Below are 23,192 nucleotides of genomic sequence, written 5' to 3' on the forward strand. Positions count from 1 at the left end.
CCCCCCCCCCCCCGCGCCCAAATATTTTCCTCACTGGTACCTGACATTCCATCAAGGGAATTTCACATCTTTAAGATGGAGGAAACTTCCTTGTTAAAATACAAAGCTTCATTGGAAATGGGAAAGGAAGCAGAGTGTAACTGTTTATAAACTCCAACTCTTTGTTCTGTTTTATTTAAATAATGGTCTGGGGGGTTGGGTGGAGGAAAGGGTGTAAACTCCTCCTATGGAAAGGCTATAAATTGCACCTGTATCATAAAAATGTATGTGGATTATGGACCAGATGGAGGGGATAACAGCAAATGTCACCTAGTCAGTTAATAGTATGTGAAGGAAGAACTGACCTGAGACAGAATGATGGTTCCTGAGTGTGGGGAGCAGTCATGAAGTAGCATCAATTTTTTTTTTTGAAATTAGGGTAGTAATGTAATTCATAATGACTTGAAAATGAGTTCTATTTTTGAAGAAAACATTACTGGCTGATACAAATTTCTGCTTATCTCTGCCATCCCCACCTGGCAACAATCAACAACAAAGCTCTGTGCTCATTAATCCAGGGCATCCAGCCCCGGGTGGCGGTTGTCTAGGTTCCCAGCTCATTTCTGGGAGCTATGAGCCAGCCATTGCAAAGTTCAATGTCATCTTAGTGCCGGCCAATGTTACATACGCAGACAGTTTTAGGATAAGAGGAACAATTTTTTCTCCTGTGAAAGTAGAAACTGCTTATTTTTTTTTAAAGTAACTAAAAATTTTGATTTCAAAGGAACTGTCCAATTTATTTTTTAATTTTGATTTCAGGAAATACCTAAACTATGTAGATTTGAGCCATGTTGGATTCTCTTTTTTATAAAGAAAGAAATGTGGAGAGAGTGAAGTGAGGGTGCTGTTTTCCCATAGTGCAAAGAAGAAAAAATGGCCTCATGAGTTGGTGACCAAGTTGATTCCTCCACATGGTGTTCCTAGAAGGGTTGAGAGACAAGGTTTGTACTATGGATCTAGTTCTAGGCCTGAAAGATATAGGAATCAAGGGTGTTGTAAGATTTATCTATTTGAGAGACTGTGTGATATATTCTAGTTTAAGTGGCTTCTTTTCTCCTTTCTAAGCAGGGACACCTAAAGGGCAAATGTCTGTTTAATTAATTATACCAAGAGATCTTCAATGGTGCCCTTAGGAGGGACAGATATATGTGTAAATACGTAGGTCATGGAGGGAAAGACAAGGAGATTATGGAGAAGTAAAAGAAATATATGAGCAAGGATGGTGTATTTGCGGTGTTAATTACAAACTTGCTCTAAGAACACAATGTCTGAATGATGATAACAGAAACTTATCATAGCCTAAACTGGAAGCCCCCACCCCCCCATGCTATGATTTATCCAAAGCTCACTCCAAGTTACTGCATTTGCTTCTTGGTACCTAGTGATTTTTTGGAACAACTTCTGAAAATTATCTTTGGTTCAGTGGAGGGAGAAAAGCCATCTATCACTGGCTTTTCTACTGAAGATATTTCAGGTTTTCATGGTGACAGTTCACCTTTTCGAATTGCTCGCTTGTTTCCCTAGCCTTTTCTGGAGAACTCCTAGCATTATTCAGGAAATCACAGGCAGGAAGGCAGTTATAGACATCTCTGCCCAGGCAGGACTTGATCTATTAAGTTGAAGTCAATTGATGACCAACCAAGAGAAGATTTGTCATTGGATGAAAGGATATAGTCTAGAGTCCTTGATAATCTTTTCCATAGGTTACCTTGGGATATGTGTAGTGAAGGGATTTACCTCTCCACCTAGTAGCTGTTGGAGGCTATGCCCTAGACTACATTAGTATTCTGGAGCCCCTTGAAAGAAGCTCAATTTATTTCTTTTCACAGGGGTTTCTGGATGCAGGATTCTAGGAGAATGAAGATTTAAATTGTTTTAATCTTTCTACCCTTGGAGAAACCCTGAGCTTTCTCCACAACCTGAGCACAGGCACATATGACTGCTGGCAATACTGGACCCTGGCCACCCAAGTGACCCTCATTCCACAGGGGCAGCTACAATGATTTGCAGAGTTATGCAGTGCTTAGCTGCTAGACTCTCACTCTGAGACAGTATTTATATCATGTAGTTCAAAAATGTAGCTTAAACCTATTTAACTCCTCGCTAATGAGATCATAATTTAATGTAAGTGCAAAGAGCAAATTCAATAATGCATGCCTATAACATTAGGAGGTGAAAGCTGTGAGCCATTTTACTAAGGGCCCAACAATGCTGGTGACTGAAACCTATTGATGGGCTTCTGTGCTAGAGAAGCAGCTCCCAAAGTCACCTGGAGGTATTTGGATAAAGCCAGGTCATTTCCAAATGATAACCTCTCAAATGCAAAGGGATAGACCCCTTGATTACAAGTTGTGAATTTCATCAATGGATTCTTGCCAAACTGGGCCTTGGTCCAATCTCTCCCTCTAGAACTAGAAACCTGACAATTTATTGGTTGTGGACTATCTGACATAACCCAATTTGTCTGGGAAGACTTCTTACTCAATTTGTCCCTGACAGGGAGGGACATGAGGGACATATGGGAAAGATGCTAAGCTTCTGGAGAAGCTAGTTTTATTTAAAATGTGGCCACAGATAATTCCCCAGGTATGTAATTGATACGAGTCACTTGAAAATCCTGTTTTGAGATCCATTAAACATTCAAACTATCACGTGTTTGGTTGTGTTTCACTACATACAAGTGTCTTTTCTTTAGTTCATCCCCATGATACTGAGCAAGAGAGGCATAGACTGAGAAGACAGACGGAAACAGATCTTTACCAGAAACTCGCATAACAAGTGTTTCTGAAGAAAGACATCTAGTTCATGTTCCTGATTCTAGGCAAAATATTCATTGAGAGCTTAATCCAATGGGTGCCAGCATTCTACTTTTCTCCCAGTAGCCCTCCATTGACCATGACCCATAGAAAAATAATCAGTCTTAGCTTACACGCCAATAGATCGCAACAAATAGGGTCTACCTATCAGATCTGAAACCTAACTTCTGGTTGCCATTCCAGGGTACACGCCACTCTTTTCAGCTTTCATCCACTTCTCTGCATTTCCAGCAGCAATGCTAGACAGCATATGTTAGCAGAGTCAGTCTCTCCCTCTCATTTTTAAAAAAAATGTAATGGATGCTATTGTCTTAGATCTGTATTTTGAGAAATATTTGCTTCAAAGCCAGATGAAATTGAGCTTTATGGTGAATCTAGCACTTGGACCACCCTTTGCCACCTCTGACCAATAGGGATTTGTCTCATGTGCCAAGGGCCAAATGTTTTACCGCTCTCTAGAAAGTCAAAAGAGAATAGATTTCAATTGTTCTCTGTAAAAGAAATCTGCCCCCACCCTGTTCCACCAACCTCAATTCCCACCCTCATTGAATGTCTTTTAATCATTTCACATCTTTTGTGTTTCTTTTCCAATCATTTCAAATCTTTCGCATTTCTTTTCCATGGCTGTCCTACCTTTCAGAGAGTGTAGTCCTATAATCTTCTCTCCAAATGAAAGGAAACCAAATGATTTGGTCTTAGTGGGGCAGAAAGAGCATAGACATATACCGTTTAACTCTGCCACTGCAGCGGCGTCTTTCTTCTTGGCAACTGTATAGCAGCATTCTTACCTTCAGGCTTTTCATTCCTGCTGCTCTTTCTGTAGCTCTGGTGTTGGACACTTGGTCATTATTTGTCAATAAGAAACACATTCATGTTATCAGGATAACACCAAAGGCAAATAATCACATCTTAATCATAGAAACTGTGTTAAGGCCACGTAGTCAATTTCAAAAAAAATTCATTAAAATGGATTAACTTTTAAAAATATTTTCTTTCTGGATTACAATTTTTTTTTTCCGGTGGTAGAACTTATTCTTTAACACCATCTGGTAAAATCAATGGTTTTGGTAGTCACTGGATTGGTTCAGTTCTTAAGGCAAAAAGGTCCCTTGTTTGCAGCAGCCACTTGAAAGAAAGTGAGGGTTTGCTCTTGGGAAGAAGACCTGAGTAAGTTCAAGGAGCAAACTTAGTCACTATCAGGAAAGAAAACTGTCAGTTTCTTCATACTTCCAGGCGGCAGCACCAGCATAGAGACATGCAAACCAACGAAGAGTGTAATATACTCACCCTACTCCTTGATCCCAAACCAGTCTTGGTGACTCACAGGAACTTCTTCTAAGACTCAGGAAGTGCCATCGATCTGTAATGATTCTTGACTACACACATAACAGTGTCAATAGAGAGTCACTGGGGTTCCAGCTTAACCCTGGATATCCAAAATGTCTCCCTTTAGGGATGGCTCCTGCCAATAAAACGTCCATCTTATTGCAGGTAAAAGGCAGAGGCAGATTCACATCCATGACCCAAGGCCCAAGAATGTCAAACAATTCTGGGTGTGGAAGAGAAGTGGTTAAGAGACGGTGGCATGGGAGAGGAGAATTGTAGACAAACATGGAAGAAGAAATACACACACAGCTGAGGATCTCATTTATGCATATAGGAAACACAGTATCACCTCATTTATCTATGTACCACTAAAGAGAAGCCGAGGGCATTTGGAAATCTACTGTCCTAAAGAATAACTTTTACTATCTCTGAATAGGAGACTTGCTAAGCAAATGCATGGTTACGAAAAAAAAAAAAAGATTGTGATAGGAGGAATATCTTTGAATTTCTTAAGAGAACAAACTCTTTAAGTACGTTAAGAGCACCCATGTGAAAGGAGATATAACTAATTTTAATTGCAAGTCGTTTTTGGAATTTATTAAAACAGGTTCCCTAAGTTCTTTACTAGCGTCCCATTGGTTAGTTTATCCTAGTCCCGATATATTTGTGAAGAAAATAAACTGCATTTCTCTATCAATACTCTATAAATCATAATGATCAGGTTAGGAAGATGCCTTGGAGAAGAAATGGCAATCTGCTCCAGTATTTTTGCCTGGAAAATTCCATGGACAGAGGAGCCTGGTGGGCTACAGTTCATGGGGTCACATAATGCTTAGTTGCTCAGTTGTGTCCAACTCTTTGTGACTTAATGGAAGTTTAAGTTCATATCCCATCCTCATCCTTACTTGCCTATATGCCTTACAAGTTAAGGCAACTCTCACTGCAGTCAACTGGTTTCGAATGGTCTCATTTAAACATTTTGTTCCAGTGTTCCCCAAAGCACACAAAATATGCTGATTTTTGTCTTGGAAAATATGGGCATTGGAAGTTGATTTAAATCCCTGGATAGCACTAAAACCAGGACACTTCTAGGGTGAAGTGGGGTACGGTTTATAATGCTTTGTCAAGATCACAAATGGGTTGTTTCATTGACCAGATCCCATCTAGTAAAATAAGGTTATGTGGGGAAGCTAGGCTGGGTGCCCTTCACCCAAGATTAAGGGAATGAAACAGCGTGGGTGCGGGCATCAGAAGAATTTGAAAGTTTGTGGGGACAAGCAGCTGAGGAGGGAGGTTGATGTGGTAATTCAGCAGTTAAATCCCCATTCTGCTGTGATTTATAGCAATAGACTTTCACTGGCTGTGTCACAAACCCCTGGTGATGGGGGTTTATCGCTGAAACAACCCCCTGGCTCTTAATTACTGCAGTTGCACACACAATGTAATAAAGCGCTAACACAAAAGGGTGATTTGCAGGTTAAAAATTCCCAAACCACAGCTCTAATTTCCATGATCCTTGCCTGTACATTTATAGTTCATCAAGGAAGGATTGAGTCTGATTTGTTTCCACCCTATTAGCCCAGGTTTAGGAAACTGGTAAACCCAAGCAGTATTTTAGTTCTAACCTGTAGATCTGGTGCAGAGGCTAACTGGTGGTGACTGACCTTATCTTAATTTCTTGTATTTAGAGAATTTAAAAAAATCTATTTCATCAGCCTGTGTGCACATTTAAAACAGCCTGATCACTGCTTCTTTCTTCCATAAAATAGTAACTTTTAGAGGATAGGCTTAGAATGTGTTATGTCTCATGTCAGAGGGGAAAAGTCAAGAATTTAACATAATTGCCCATTTATCATTATTTAAAGGTTGTGGGAGAGAGAGATAAATCATATATGTTTTTTTCCCTCTCCTGGTTTCAGAGATAATAGTTGTAAAATTGTTTCTGAAAAAGTAAAAGCACTTATAAACGTCAGGCTTTGTGATTATTGTCATTTTTAGTAATCAGTACTGAGGGCTGGAATGGCTTAAATATGCTATTTGCCTTGTAACCAAGGTAGTTGAGAATGAACTTGATTTTTATGGAAATAGATCATATGTAATCAGATTTGCATTGCTCATTGGATGGGTAGATGTGATAAATTGCTGTCTGCAATATTATCACAAGAGGTGACCCTGAAAGTCAGCAGAGATTTGTGACAGCATTAGCTGTGTGACCTTCTCAAAGTCACCACCATCTCTGGGTCTCACTTTCTCTATGAAATGATGGTGTATTTGTCAATTGTCATGTTAACTGGGGATGGAATACAATAAAGAAATGTAATTCTCAAGCCACTTTACTAATACAGTTAAAACTCACTGATTTGAACAGAGGAGAAGGATTGTCTGAAGGAGATAGTCCTGAATTACAAAGTAGGTTTGAAGAATGACAGTTTCATTTCTTAAAGTCTATTTTGTAATTCAAACTCACTATAAAACATTGCCTTAGTGAAGGTCCTCGTGAGAACTACTTTAGCAGATAAATTTGTAATGAATATGATTATATCTCAAAAAATGCTTCCAACATTTGAAAAAGGTTTGTTCTCTTAAGGAAAAATTCAACTGACAATCGAGTCTAAACTCGTCATTTGCTTAACAAACCTCTCTTGGCCTCATCCCTGGTAAAGTTAGACTGTAGATTGGTCCCTGTAGACTGGTGTCTGTCCAATTTATCATAAATTATAAATTAGAGGGATCCAAATTAATGAAGTTTCACTGCCTTTTCTACCTTCTTCTCCATTGATTTGTTTTTGGCATCACCACTAAATAGTGGTAACACCGATTCAAGTTCATCTCTTGCCCCTTCTCTTGCTCACTCTCAGAAAACAGCAGGTAGCAAGAAGGAAGAAGTTAAAGGCAAGCTCCTTGGTCATCCAGAAATGGAATAAGCAATCATTGGATACGCAGCACTGATCACACTATTATCCATAGCTGAGAAAGGGTTGACTTATTTCAAAAAGTTGTCTGGAGGAATGAGCAAAGGAAGTGATTTGAAAGATGAGTGGCAGGTAGCACTATGGTCAAAGAAGTTGGCAACATTTAGCATCTACTGAAATATTTTTCTATTTGTATGCCAAAAATCAGATAATCTGGAAATTGTGGGGCTGGCAACATAGTTACTTGATAATTTTGCAGCAGTATCAGCTGAGGCAAGGCAATATCTGGGTGAAAAGTAATTCAGCCAGATGCGTGCAGATCTTTTTGTTTATGTAACATCAAACATCTGGTTATTTGAAAACTTCTGGGCACTTGGCATCATGTGGATGTTTTAGAGTCATCTTGATACAGTCCATGGCGCCTTTTTAACCATGCTGAGTATGAAGGATGAATTCGTGACAGCCATGTATCCAATCCAGCTCAATTTTCACTCTGCAACTCACTTGAGCAGTATAATTAGGTTCTCCGTGGCCTGATAATAATATGAGAAAAAAGACCAGGAAGAAAGTGCTAAGTACGCTAGGCATCAGATGAGCCATTGCCAAACTCGAATGAGCCAAGTCAATGGCATTAGTTCACACTGGTAGGAAAGGAAGTTAGTGCTTTTTGACACATAGTAAAACCTTGATTAATTGGAATCCATAAGGGATGGATGGAATTTTCAATAAGAATACTCATTTTGTTTCATTCTTGGCTAATAATACCTTTTTTCCCCCTCAAAATGCTTGTATCCACTTTCTCGCCTCAGGCAAGCAGCCTCTAATGTTTGAGGGTCAATCCAGATGAAGAGAAGATATAGGAGACAGAGTTGAGCGTGACCCAACCATAGGTCATCTCTTGGCAAGTGATTAAAAAAAAAAAATCAATTCCTTGCAGTCTTCTTTTTTGGTACTATTGCTGCTTTCTCGTCAATGTGGAACTGTGAGGGGGGACAATTCAGTGAGCTGGGGTACTGGTTAGGTGAGTTCTGGTTAATCAAGGTTTTACCTTGCCCATGCTTGGTAAGATTATTTCCTGAAGAAAGTTGTTTTTAAATTTATTTCTTGGAAAGTGCTCTGTGTTTCCAAACCCATATTATACTGCAGACTGGCAAACTAACTTTTCCATCAGCATCCTGAGGAGTGGAGAGAGAAAGAGAGGAGCAGAGGTGTAACCATTGTCTCTGAAGGAGAAATGTTTTGGCTCCCCTGTCTGTTGGTCTGTGATTGGGAAACACTATTCTTCACCTTAAGATGCCCATGGTATCTTGGTTGTACAAGAGTCGATCTTACATGCTTCAATATCATTCTCATGCCCTTTAGGCCATGGAGGATTCTGTTTTCAGGTCCTCTCCTGTACTTACCCAACATGTCTTCCATCATTGTATTGTGGCTTCTGAGCTTGCCCCTATTTCTTGTTGCTTGGTTGAAGGCTATTCATTTGTTCTAGCCCAGAAGAGCATTAAGGAGCGAAAGGAATGCCAAGTAAGATGGATTTTCTCACGACGGCAGCCTGGATAACAATTAGACCTACCTGAACCAAGAACACGGCTAAGGAGAATCCAAATCAGGGATTTATACACAGAGAGTATCAGTCAGGCGACGCGCTTGTTTAAATATACTGAATACCTTGGCAAAATCTATATATGTGGTGGCCTATTGAAGAAAGACCCCATTTAACTTGAAACCGAGCTTGTTCTTTGGCTTTCAAGTTGAGTGGGGCCAGCTTAAATAGGCTATCACATATCGAGAACATCTCATCACTCATGCACATGATTGAAGAAGCCAACTCTAATCAGGCAACCAACCACTGAGCAACCATCACGCCTGAGGGGGGGAAAAAAAAGGCTGTTACCTGACTTTTCAGTAGATAGATTTGATTTCTCACAGCACTCGTCTGAGGCAGGTGGGGACAGTCTTAAGGAAAGCCTCAGGCTTGGGAAAGCCTAGGGTGTTGAGACCTGCACACTGGCCTTCTTAAGGCAGGCGGTCTGGCCTGTGAGGGGAGGGGCAGGGTGTGGACGGGGAGCCTCTGTCTGGGAGTTTAAGAAGGGACCCAAGTTAGATCAAAAGTGCGGGCGGTGCCCTGGAGTCTTTCTAGTTGCCAAAGCTGCCAGGCAGGGGAATAACCTGGTCATTCCACTTTCTGTGTGAGTCTTGTGCTCTTTCCTCAATAAGAAGCTAACAGTCTTGCCGATTACTCGTCACTAAGGGTACCCGGTTGTGGTGACATTGAGGCTGACCTTGGAGTCACCGCCCCCGCTGCCGCACTCTCCTTTGTCGTACCACCATTTGTTTTTCAATTTGTCCAAGAGGCCTTGCTCATTCAGTTTTAATACTGCCAGGTTAACAGCATTTCTTGAAACGATAAAACAATAACTCGTAAGAAAATGCACAAATGCTTAGGAAATTGTTAACGTATAAAAAGGAGCACAAGAGGACAAATTGGCTAAATTTCACAGAACGTGGAGCTATAGAAATGTCTGTACAGCAAATACAGGGTTAAATATTGGAAGGTGGCATATGGAGGATAACATTTGCTCAAAAACTGAAGTGTGCGGGATGGGGAAATTGTCTTTGAGAAAAAAAGTAACAAGAACACCACATCCATGCAATTAACATTCGTCACATATGGCACCATATCTTGGCTTTTACCATTTAAATTGAAAAAGCCGTTGAACTGTAAAATTAAAACAGCAACAAACAGTCAGAGAGGACCACACAGAGAGAGAACATTCAAAAAAATGGATGCATTAAATAGATGAAACCATAATTTACCGTCTTATTTAACTCCATGGAATATTGTAGGTTTTAAACTTTTAAAAGTTACCTCAAAATCCACAAGAAAGAAAACGACAACAAAATGCATCAGGGTAGGTGGAATACTATAACAACACGGATATTGTTATATTATTCCACCCACCTTAATGCTGAGCCTTTAGGGGTTGCCACACCATAGCCTTTGGAATCCAGATTTCCACCAACTTTCATCGTATCACACGGTTTTCTCTGCTCAATGTACTCATTCATGGTTGACTCCAGCAGGAAGGCGAACTTTCCCTTGGACTTCCGCACTCGGGCCACCCCGTCTGCCGTTGTTTTGGTAAACACAGATGGCTCTGCTGATTTCATGTAAGACCACATTTTTTCATAGACAGCAATTTTGGATCTCTGCAACAGAGATAAGAATTCTTAGAACCACCAGATCTTAAAACTGGAAGAGGCCTCAGTGCAGTGGTTTTCCAAAATGTTTTGATGGCCATCTACGGAAAGAAAAGCAGGTTAGGCTGCTGCAACCCAGTAAGTACATTCATACATATGTAAACATGGCTCCAGAATAGGTTTTTCCAAAATCACACTCATCTTTGCTATGTGTGCTGCTGTCTGATATTTTCTATTCTGTTTGAATTCACTTAGAAAAATGTTGGTCAGGACCCACTAAATTGATTTTCTGGTTCCAATAATGGCTTGCAATCTACTTGGAAAAACACTCTCTTAGTCCCATCTTCGTCTCAATTCAGAAATTACCCTACAGTATACTGCTAGGTGATTACCCTCTTACCTGCCTGAAAAAAAGAGGCCATTGGAAGGGAGTGTACAATCATTTTTGTTAGCCTTCTCCAGCATGGGGCACTAATTATTGTAAGAAAGTACTTCCTTATTCTGAGCTGCAATTTGTTTCTCTAAGACTCCCACCCTTGACTACTATCTTCTAGAGCTATGCAAAGCAATTCTGTTCCTTCTTCTACACGATGGTCTTTCAGATATTGCAAGGTTGTTATTATGGCCCCTCTTCATCAGTTAAACTCCACTGATATCTAATATTGTTCCCAGAACCCTCACAATTTTGATCTTTCTCCCATTGGATTCTAGCTAGTGATGTTTCTCTTGGAGTGTCTAGAAATCAAACATGTATGACAAGGACAGAATGAAGAGAAAAACTGCTTCCTGTCATTGAAGCATTATTTTCTATCAACACCATTTGAACTTTAAAAAAATTTATTTAGTCTTTCATCCATCCTTTCAGCAAACACTCATTGGGCACCTGCTGTATACAAAGCACTCTACTGGGGATGTGAAGATTTTGAGAATCCCTCCCTCAACTCAGGTTGAGGTCAACCCCTTCCCTAAAACTTAGTTCTTTCTACCATGCCAAGTTTCCCTCATCTTTAGCTTTTTGAAGTTAATTCCATTACACTTCATCTTAATTCAGGTGGTCCTTAGAACATGGACTAACTACTTACAGCTCTACATTAAGCATTCTGGAGAATATAAAGGAAGCATGGTCTCAGTGACCCCATGACTTACCATGTTTTCAAGTGTGCTTTTATGGAGTTTTCTGGCCCCTACCTCAGCTTTTTGGATTGCTTATTTAGCTTCTCTTCTCTGGACTTTGGCCAGTTGCACTGTATCTTTCCTGAGGCTTGCTTGGATCTGCTCAAAGAATTCCGAAATTATTTGAACTCCCAGAACTATCACCATGGAATAAATCGTTGTGTTTATGGCAATCAGATCTTCATTGAGGCCCTTACTGAGTCACTGAAACTATTCATTGAGATGAAATATGCTTGCTTTGCATAAAGAACAGGAAAAATATTCAATGTGGCTGAAGTGGAATGAACAAAAGGGAGAATGGTAGGAAAAGAGCTTAGAAGGATAATCAGAAGTCAAATCTTGTAGGGCCCCGTGGGTCATGGTAAAAAGTTTGGATTTGTTCTACATTTGATAGGATACTATTGGAGGATTCTGAGGAGGGATGTGATAAGATCAGATTTAAATTTTTAAAGCAGTACTCTAGCTGCTGTATGGAGACTAGACTATGAAGTGGACCAGAATGGAAGCAAGGAGATCAATTAGAAGGCTTTTCTAATGATCCAGTGGAGGGATAGTTGTGACTTGGACAAGGCCGGGAACAACGGAGGTAGACATGTTTGGGGGAGACAGCAAACAAGCCTTGCTGAGGAACATCTTCACCTGACAGGCCTAGAGACACTTTCAGATTAAATATTTCCAAACTGCACTTAGTCTTCCTTGTACAGCCTGGCTCTCCTAAATTCATCAGCAAACTTCTTAATATCCAAGCTAGAAGGTTTGGTTTTCATTCCTTCTTCAGCCTCTCATTATGCCATGTTTATTTTAACATAGAAATGCCTGTAGGATCTGTCCTTCTGTCTCCTTTTCCTTCTCATTAGCGTTGCCCTGGGGCATGCTCTCCTCAGTTTTTGGTCTAGACTGCCTGGCTTCCTAACTGGTCTCCCAAGTCTCATCTTCTCTTCCATTTATCCTCCAGTGATCCTTCCAAAATGTAAATCTGATCACTTCATTCTTTAAAAGTCTCTGATAGTTCCCTAATACCTGAGGCCAAAATCCAAACTCTAATGTATGACATTCAAGAGTTTTTATGATCTTGACTACTCTCCTAGGAGCTGGTCACAATGGACTTCTCACTCTTCACTGAAATATGCCACACATTTGCATATCTTCTGCCTCTGGTTATGCTTTGGCTTCTGCCTGATTAGCTCTGTTCATCCTACAAGATACAGAGTGAATAGCATGTCTTCTGTGAAATTTTTCTTGACTCTTCTCTGTTCCCACAGAAGTGATTCCTCAGCTGTTTTCCCATTCTAATGATCCAGGGCAGGGATAGTTGTGACTTGGATGAGTCTGGGCTCGTATGTTTGCTATAGAGCTTTTACTAAATTGCGTTAAGGTGAATTGGCTATGGTCTCTCTTCCCCGTGTTGCTGGGTAATATTGATGACAAGCCCATGTCTGGTTCATTTTGGTAGCCCTGTTGGAGGCCAGCACAATTTCTGATGCATGGTAGGCACTCAAGATATATTTAATAACTGAACCTTAGGCCTGATCAGGGTGAAAACCAGATTCTTGGTCAAAGATGTCAGAATGTTGGTGAATATGACTACCAACAGTAATTTTACAGCACTGTAGAACTCTGGAGCTGAAGTTACTCTAAAGATCTTTGGATCTTTCTCAACCAAACCATTCAGGATATTTGTTTTATAATCTGCAGTTTGTCATCTGGTTTTTTGCCCCTTAGCCTGCCTTTGATGTTCACACCAATAACTTTCCTCCTAATAATCGAGACCTTCTAAAATTGAAGTCCCATTCATTGATGTTTATGCTCATTTCACATCACATTATCCTCATTGGACACATGAAACAATTTCTAAGCACCATAATGAAATATTCTCAATGGCTTTATTTTATTTCACTGGGAATTTCCTATACAACTGCCCAAACACTTTTTAAAAGTAGTAAATAATTCAGATGCACAGAAAGATATAAAAAGTTCTGTAAGAACACCTGTGTGCCTGACACAAAACTTAAGAAGTAAAATATTATGAAGTTAGTTGAAATTTGCCTATGTATCCCTCCCTAACTGCATAGGCCAAAAGTAACCTCTATATTGAATCTTGTCTTTATCATTCTCTTGCATCTCTTTATATTTTTTTCTCCTTTGTAATGGCTGCATAGTGTTTTAGTCTATGAATGTGTCATACTTTATTTACCCAATCCCCTATTGAAGGACTCTTAAGCCAGTTCTAGTTTTTTTGCTATTACAGACAACACTGTCATGGGTATATATCTTTGTTCACTTACAAAGAGGTATTTTGTATTGGCCCAATCAAATCTGAATAAAAGGGAGAGGGGTTAGAACAATTAGTCTCTTTTATTTTTATTGGAGTATAGTTGCTTTACAATGCTCTGTTAGTTTCTGCTATACAGAAAAATCAATCAGCTACACGTATATACATATATAGTGGTATAGAATCTGCCAAGATTCTATAGTCCAAGAGATGCAACAGACATGGGTTCAATCCCTGGGTGGGGAAGACCCTTTGGAGAAGGAAATGGCAACCCACTCCAGTATTCTTGCCTGGATAATCCCATGGACAGAAGAACCTGGTGGGCTAAGTCCATGGGGTCACAGTCAGACATGACTGAGCAGCTAAGCATGCATGCATACATATATCTCCTCTTTTTTGGATTTCTTTCCCATTTAGGCCACCTCAGAGCACTGAGTAGAGTTTCCTGAGCTATAGGTTCTCATTAGTTATCTATTTTATGCATAGTTTCAATACTGTATATGCATCAATCCCAATCTCCTTACACAATTTGCAAATAGGCCATTGCTTCCAAAGATAAATGTTTAAGCCAAGGGCAAAGGGGTCCATGAATTTTGATCTGAGTATACTCTAACTTGGACTCATTTACTTCATCATTTACTCAAGCTCTTTGATTGTTGATATAGGTTAAAAGGTTTATTCTTTATGTAATGAGGCATTTTTAGGGGAATAAATGGCAGTGCTTGAAGTGGGTACTTTAAACATGTGTGGTGTACATGCAATGGATATTAATGAATGCAGTAAATTAAAAGTTAGTGGCAGGAATGATTGGGTCCTGGTTGATGACTTAATTCTGAAGGTTAGAAAGGCGGAGAAGAAATGGCTCATCAGTGAGAAAAATTAAGTTGAAATGTTTATTTTCCTAACATAGTATTTATTTAAGTGACAGTACAACACTGAGAACAAAAAGAAAAAAGAAATCACTAGCTGTTTTTGGTAATCTGTCTTATTTTGGCTGAAATATTGACACCAATAGAAGGGATTGGATCTGAGTTCAATCATCTGGGAGAAATTTTAAAAATGACGGGCCGGATGTATAACAGCAAGTTCATTTTTTTCCTCCAATGTGCCACAATTCATTTTTATAACCACAGAGCACCATTTTGAGCCTAAGAAGGAATAAACAATGGTTTTGTAAAGAGGCCACAAGAAATTCTCTTAGAACTGCTAGATAATTAGCAAATGAAATCCAAACAGGGAAATACGTGAATGAGGGAGGAACGGATTAATCCAAAACAGTAGATAAAGTAATGCTATAGAAATCATGGATTCCATAGTCACTGTTCCAGCTGTTCGTGACAGATCATGAAGGTCAGTGATATGGAGACATTTGCTCTTTTGTTGAGGTGAGACTGTAAGGGGACCCCGCGAGGCAGGTGTGTGGAAGTGATTACTGAGGGTGCTTAGTCCACCAAGCAGCCCTTGGCTCTTTGCAATGGTGTTGGTTGCTCCTTGCCTCTGTGCATGTAAGTGTCCCTCTTGTAGACCCAGGTGAGTACAAGGTAACTGTATAGTGCAGTGGTTGAGAGTATGGAGTCACACTGCTTGTGTCAGAATTCCATTCACCTAGTGCATAAATGATTTGATCTCTATGTGTCTCAACTTTCTCATCTGTAAAATGGGATGATTTTTTTAAATGCACACTTCAAAGTTTATTGGGAGAAATAACATGAGTTAATAACATGCATCTCACTTAGAACAGTGCCCGACACAGAGGAAGTGCTAAAAAAATGACATAATTTTATAGTACAGAAAGCATCATTTGTTTCAGTGGCAGAATTTAATATGACTCAGTCCCATATTTACAGAATCATGACTTCATTTTATAGAGGAAATTATATGCTCAAGTATTATTCACATGTTTGGATCTACAAACATTTTCCTGGTAAATGCCCATGGTCTGCCATCAACAAGAATCATTATCATTTGATTTGGATTTAAAAAAGTTTGTTGGTGGAGGAAAAATGGGCAAGATGGCAGATTTCCTTCTAAATTTATGTTTTGTGGTTTAGTTGAGGTTCATACATTAAAATTCTTATTAACCAGAACACTACTATTAGGGACACCTGGTGAATGAAATTTTCTGCTTCCCTGAGAGTTAAATTAGAATATTCACTTGGTCAATAGGACATTCAGTTGGAGTCAGCAGAGTAACAACTCTTAGAGCTGCTGCTGCTGCTGCTAAGTCGCTTCAGTCGTGTCCGACTCTGTGCGACCGCATAGACGGCAGCCCACCAGGCTCCCCCGTCCCTGGGATTCTCCAGGCAAGAACACTGGAGTGGGTTGCCATTTCCTTCTCCAATGCATGAAAGTGAAAAGTAAAAGTGAAGTTGCTCAGTCGTGTCCGACTCTGTGCGACCCCATGGACTGCAGCCTCCCAGGCTCCTCCATCCATGGGATTTTCCAGGCAAGAGTACTGGAGTGGGCTGCCATTGCCTTCTCTGAACTCTTAGAGAAGAGACCCTAAAAACCATCTGTTTCAGTCTCTCACCCAGTGTAGCAATGGCTTCTCTGCTCAAATGCCTCTAGCAGGCAGGTACTACCTAGGTCTCACGAGGTTCAGGAAGTAGTTCACTCCGTGGTGGGACAGTTCAAGTTGACAGAAAATTCTTTTTGTTGGGCTGACTTCTCTCATGAGAGCCCCTCTCCCCTCCAGTCCTACTTCTGTCTGTTGCTGGAATTGGGCAGTCTCTCCTGTCTGCTTCCATTTCTCTGTTGCATGTGGCAATGGATTTTACTGCTTTGTGACTTAGCAGCAGCAGCAGCAGTAGCAATGGTCATCCCCAGTGGACTCTGAGCTTCTTTAGAGTTAGGATGACATCTTTTTTTTGTTTCTGTATCCCCAGTGTCTAGCATTATGCCTGGCATGTAGGAAACTGTCACTACTTATCTGTGGAATGAATGAATGTTACAGTTATAGTTCTACCCACTGGTCCTAATTCTGCCCTTTAAAGTGATACTGAGTAGATATACTCTCTTTTCTTCATGCTGTACAGATTGAAGACTATCACCATTTTGTCACTTTTTAGTTGTCTCTTTTGTAAGCTAAATATTTTAAGGGGCTTCATCTGTTACTTGGATGACATGAATTCCAGTCATCCCCTTCCCCTTCTGGTCACCATCTCCCAGATATATATTTTTTAATATTTCAAAGTCCCTCCTAAAATGTGGCCCCCAGAATCGACCACAAGAGGTTTGACAGAGTGGGACTAACACAAAGGACAATGAGACCATTTCTCCCTATGGTTTGGACAGGAGCAAAATTTTTCACTTTGACAGGATTCAACAAGCATATTTGGTTAGATTGATAGTTGAGAATTAACCGTATTCACAAAACAGACCAATAAATTGAAAACATAATTGTCAACAGAGGCATAATCTGCTAATTCACTTTATGGTATTAATTTACTGTCAGCTTGCAGGCAAAGTATTACATAATTTGTGAAGATAGTCCTGGTGTTTGTGACATGCTCTAAATGTCTACAGTGTGTTCTGAGTGAATAATTTGAGCAGGCAGAGTGAAAGGTAAGGGGAAGATGGTTTTAGGTACTTCGTGCCCCATTGTTTCTCAAAGGGGAATGGTCTAGCTTTATGTATTTATTAGGGCTTACCTTGTAGCTCTGTCGGTAAAGAGTCTGCCTGCAATGCAGGAGACCTGGGTTTGATCCCTGGCTTGGGAAGATCCCCTGGAGAAGGAAATGGTAACCTACTCCAGTGTTCTTGCCTGGAGAATCCCAAGGACAGAGGAGCCTGGCAGGCTACAGTCCATGGGGTTGCAAGAGTCGGGCATGACTTAGTGACGAAACCACAACCATCATGTATTTATTAACTTTTATGGCCACTGTGGCTGTCATGCCTATATTGTCCATTTCCACACTGTATGTATAAGACTTGTACAGACATGTCAAAGAGAAGCTAGACTTGGCTTTGGATTCTCAGCTTGTTTCCCCTGATTTCAGTATCTTCTTTCCTTGTTTGCTCCCTTTGTGGTATCAGTAGTCATGGTCCTCATGGAGGCATTCACTGATTTTACAAGGGCTTCTGTTACCCTTGAGAAAGGGATAATTCGTATTTGAATAGAGGATTCATATCCCAAAAAGGAGAGTGGGTTTCCTGGTATTGTATAAAGTGCCTGCTGGGGCTGGAGAAGACTAGCCCCATGAACAGGACACAAAGAAAGTGGAAAATGGTGAGAGTTTCCAACAAAAATACCTTCCCTGACTCATTTTTGCCTTCTCTAACTTTATTGTGGGCTATTTATTGCTTAACAATGTCATCAATTTCTTCCCTAGATGATACTGCTAATTAAGAGAATATCATTAAAAACTATAATGTCCTTTATCTTCTGAATTATTTAGGCCCCTCTGAAATTTCTGCTTTAAATAAAGGTTCACATGGCATTATTAGGTGGTACAGATTTTTTAAAAAGGTGGCTCTGAGTCAGTCTGCAGAGCCTAGTTTGTATTATGTGTACTGGCCATGTCAAGAGGGACCACAAAGGGCTTTTAGCCTACCTGCTCATTTCCATCAATCCACCCCAAAGTTAGCAAGCCAGTCTGGGAAAAACTGTGTGCTTACTATGCAAATATAGTTTCCAGATAGATCCCAACCAGAATGCCACCCTGAAGGCCTTCTACATAGAGATTGCCACTGGCTCAGTAACTTGGCCCAGGTCACACAGTTAATGAGGAGCAAGGCTAAGACCCCACCCAAGTCTGCTGAATTACAGACTTTTCCCTTACAAACCCAGCCTCTTAAGCTTTAACACGGACTATATCTTGTCTGGTGAAAGAGAGCAACTCCAGAAACATTTCCTATTTCTTAATTTTTTTAGGAAGTCGGGGCAACTTATAAATTTACCACAGTCTCTACCCACAGAGGTACCTGGCTACAGGGCCTGGCTACAGGGCCCTGGCGTCCACACTTCACCACATGAAGAGATCAGAGTGATTTGGGACAGAAGAGGAATGCCAAAGGCATTTGACACATGTTTTAAAGAAATCAGTAGCTCTGATGAAGTGTATTGGGGAAAAGGAATCATTGAACTTTACACAATGTTCCCCTGAAGCACAGGAAGTGCTTTCTATGTTTATTCGGAGCAAGGCACACAGGAAATGATTTCATTTGTAAAGCATGACCGAAACCCCAATTTAGTTTTCCTTCTTTCCTTCACTTCAGTTCTCACCTTTCTAAACATTCAGACAGCTTGTCCATTTCCTTTTGGCTCAGACAAGCAGTGGCTGCGCGGTGCCTGTGTTTTGGGGAAAGCAGGGGGCGGAAGGGGCTAGAATACTGGTTTCTGTTTTTTGTCTCTCTCTCATGTGTCATGATCCTGGCTGAGTTATTTGGGGGGCTGGGCTTTTAGATAACTTTAGCGCAGGCAAGGTCACCTTTCGCCCAGACATTGAGTTTTGCTTACAAATGTCAAGTAGACATTCTAAGTGCCTTTGCTGATATTTTCACACTGTGCTCTAAAGTCCAGTGGCAGGTTTCGGTCCACCACAAGAAATATTATTTCAGACGTCTCCTTTCCAAAGGTGCAGGTGAAAACCCAGATCAGTTACTGGTCACCTTCTGAGTGTCCCTCCCTGGCATGCAAGGTCAGATTACTATTCTGATTTGTCTTTCTGCTTCTCTAGTCAGGTCAGGCTAAGAATAGTCCAGTGGGTTTGAAAGTAGCATCAGGCTATATGACTTTGAAAGCCAGAGTCAACAAACTCTTGGGGAAAATGGTTCTTAGGTCCTATTGCTCTATTCTCAGGGAATAGAGGAAAGGATACAGTATCTTCTACCCCTGTGTCTATCAGCAATGATGTTGCCTCCCAGGAGACATTTGGCAATATCCGAAGATATTTTTTTTTTAACTGTCACAACTCAAGGAGAGGAGGTGCTGCTATTATGTAGTGGATAGAAGCCTGGGATGCTGTTAAACATCCTGTAATGCACAAGACACCCCCACAACCAGCAATGATCCATGATCAATCAACAAATCTCCAAATGTCAGTAGTGCTAGGACTGAGAAACCCTGCCTTATGGGTGTTGATGGAGCCAATGTTAAGTGGAAAAAACAATAATAATTAACATTTGATTGAGCCCATCCTTTATTCCAGGCTCTGTTTTAGGTGTTTTACATGTGTCAACCCATATAATACTCATGACAACTCCATGAAATAGATTATATTATTATCCCATTTTCAAAGTGCAGAGACAGAGGCACAAACCAACTAAGAAACTTGCCCAGGGCCATACAGCTAGTAGGGAGAGGAGCTGGGAACTCACTCATGTAGACTCCAGAATCGGTGCTTGCAAACACTACACTGTTCCCAGGTGAGGTAGGTGGTAGTTGTAAACTGTACACTAGGGCTGGGCCAAATTCACATAACTTCTGTTTGAAATAGTATATATTTTAGCATAACTTCAAGGTGCATAGTATTTCTATTAATACCTCCCTGAAATGTGAGATAGGAGACACAGGATGTCTTGCCCTTAACCTACATGAAACCACACACACACACACACACACACACACATACACACATACCTACGTATATATATCTGGCTGCACCAAGTCTTAGTTACAACATGTGGGATCTAGTTCACCAACCAGGGATTGAATCTGGGCCCCCTGCATTGGGAGCATGGAGTCTTAGCCACTGGACTACCAGGGAAGTCCCAGAATCTTCATTTTTTGAAAGACTTCAACAAATTACTTTTACTCTCTATTTGAACAATGAGAATATATAAGTATGGACTACTAGGGCTGTTATCGAGCAAGACTGAATCAGCCTTTATTGTTTCTGATACACTTCATCTTTCACTTCCCCACCTGGGCAGTCCCACCTCTTCCCCATCTACCTTACTGGGTACAAGATGCCCTCTCGCTTCCCTACCCTACTGACAGAAAAGGATTGGAAACATTTTCACTGAGGAGTAAATGATGGAAAACAACCAAAAGTGTGATTCCCATTGCAGGAGAACTTGCATTTCAGCAAAAAGCAAAACGTAGCTCAAAGAATGATGGCCTAAATGGTGGATATATCAACTGGTTAAGGGACAAGTGTGTGCCTCGTGTGTTGAAAAAATTGACTATGCTAACTGTTGGGTTGGTTGAAAAGCTCATTTAAGTTTTCTGTAAGACTGTATGGATAAACCTGAATGAACTTTTTGGCCAACCCAATACAACACCTCACCTTTAAGACTGCAGGATCTGTGGGTACAGAGAATGTGTGCCTGCTATACCCCCACACTACTGATTAAAGCAAAGCCTCAAATTCCACGATTCCCAAGCAGTGGATTGACTCCAGGGTTGGGATCACTACTGGACACTCCAGGGTTATTTCCCTCAGATTGATAGAGTTTTGTCAATGACACTTCATCTTTAGCAGTCTACAGACAGCCTATCATCCTTGATCAATTGGATTTCACTTTCCAGCTGTCTTTTTATTTTCTACCCATAAGTTATTTAAAAGAGAATTTCAATACTCTTGTTATTCTTGAATCAATCAACTGTAATGCAGAGGCCAAAGCTGACAATGCAGAGCCTAGGAAATGAGAGGAACAGATACTCTTCGATTAAGGAGAAAACTCTCTAACACAGCACTGTAAAGCAACTAGACTCCATTAAAAAATTAAAAAACAAAGGCCAAAGACAAAAGAGAGAGAGAGAGAGAAATCTATCCTGGAATTGCAATATTTTGAGTTTCCACAGTGGCTGTTTCTTCTAGGTCCTTAGAGCAAGAATTATTTTCATACTAAGGGGGAAAAAAGCACTGGAAAAAAGGAAACAAGTTTGCTCGGGGATATCAAGATGAGTCCAAAATTTCCACTTAGTGTTCTTTGGGAGGTTGAGGGGGAGAGTTAGTTTCCTAAGAGGTGAGCTGGAAGTAATCTGAAGAGTTTTCTTAAAGCCAGCTCATCTGTTCTCTACCTATAGGTAGTACATACCTGGGAAGCTACTGATCACTGTTCCTGTGATTCTGATTTAATTGGCCTGAAGTGGGGCCGACATTGCAAAAACATCTTCCTAGGTGACTGGACTATTTGATTTTGGTTTAGAACAACCAACCAACAAAGATTCTGCAGTAGAAACAGCTAGCTGCCAGTTATCTGCAGTGAATACTGACAATGAGAAGGCTACCATTTATGGAGCACTTATGTGTACCAGGAACAGTGCTTCACACTTTACGTACATTATAGAGAATCCTCCTTAAAATGACCTTGTGAAACAAGGTCCCCATTTTATTGATGATGTAACTGATGCTTATAGAAGTTAATTTACTGGTTCTGGATGATACAGTTGGTAACATTTCTCCAAGCTCATTTATCCAGCTGTTTAACTGACATCCCCACTTGCCTATCTCATAGGCATCTCCAGCTTCATGTAGTCAAAATGCAGCTCTTGAGTCTTCCCCATCCCCGCTTGCTACTCCTCCAGGGGTCTCCATTACAGAAAATGGCACTACTGTCCAATTGTTCCAGTTGTGTAGGCCAAAATCTGCCATCATCCCTGACTTTTCGGTTGCACATTCCACAGCCTGTCAGTGCCATCTTCAAAATATATTCAAAATCCAACCTCTTCTTACTTCATCTTAGTCCAAGCCAGTCATTTTTCACCTGAAATCTTGCACTCATTTCTTAAGTGGTCTCCTTGTTCCTTAATGTTCACCCTCACCTAGCAGTCTGTAGGATCCTTTTTTGCACATAAATTAGATCATGCTATTCCCCTGCTCCCAGTCCTTGAAATGACTTCCTATCGAACACAGAATAAAATCCAAAGTCCTTACCAGGGTTTAAAAACCCAACACAACAGGCTCTGGGTGGTTTTTGCCACCATCATCTTTTCCCACTCTTTCCCTCTCGCACGTCACTCCTGCCACCTGGGCCTTTAGCCTCAAACCTACCAAGCACATCCCCATGTCAGGGCTTTTGCTTACACTGTGACTTCCTAAATGCACTTCTCCCCACCTCACTCTACCTCGTGTTTGGGTGTTCAGGTCCTCACTTCATTCAGGTGTCTGGTCAAATGTCACTTCAACAGAGAATTCTTCCTCCATCAGTTGAGACGAAACAGCACTCTCAACACTTTGTCTTCTTACCTACTCTTTTTTTTTTTTCACTTTACTTAACACCAACTGAAACATGTTATTGACATATTTGTTGTTTTGGGTCTCATCCACTGCCACGAGTGCATGGACTTTGTTTTGTTTGAGCACTTAGAGCAAGGGCTGTCACATAGAATGAAAAGTGAAAGTGAAAGTCACTCAGTTGTGTCCGACTCTTTGTGACCCCATGACTATACAGTCCATGGAATTCTCCAGGCCAGAATACTGGAGTGGGTAGCCTTTGCTTTCTCCAGTGGATCTTCCCAACCCAGGGATCAAACCCAGGTCTCCTACATTGGAGGCAGATTCTTTA

At 40.7% G+C, this 23,192-nt stretch overlaps 1 protein-coding gene across 3 annotated transcripts in view; it reads right to left on the minus strand.

Moving 5' to 3' along the window:
- The window catches only part of GRIA3 (glutamate ionotropic receptor AMPA type subunit 3), a 288,598-nt gene that overhangs the window by 12,309 nt on the left and 253,097 nt on the right, over window positions 1-23,192 (minus strand). For all 3 annotated transcript variants that reach the window (XM_043457534.1, XM_043457533.1, XM_043457532.1), the window contains 2 exons: window positions 10,056-10,303; window positions 9,376-9,490 (listed from right to left, as the gene is read on the minus strand). In XM_043457534.1, the coding sequence (XP_043313469.1) occupies window positions 9,376-9,490; window positions 10,056-10,303 (363 nt within the window). The remainder of the gene's footprint in view (window positions 1-9,375; window positions 9,491-10,055; window positions 10,304-23,192) is intronic.

This window comes from Cervus canadensis, chromosome X (assembly GCF_019320065.1).
Source record: "Cervus canadensis isolate Bull #8, Minnesota chromosome X, ASM1932006v1, whole genome shotgun sequence".
Taxonomy (NCBI): domain Eukaryota; kingdom Metazoa; phylum Chordata; class Mammalia; order Artiodactyla; family Cervidae; genus Cervus; species Cervus canadensis.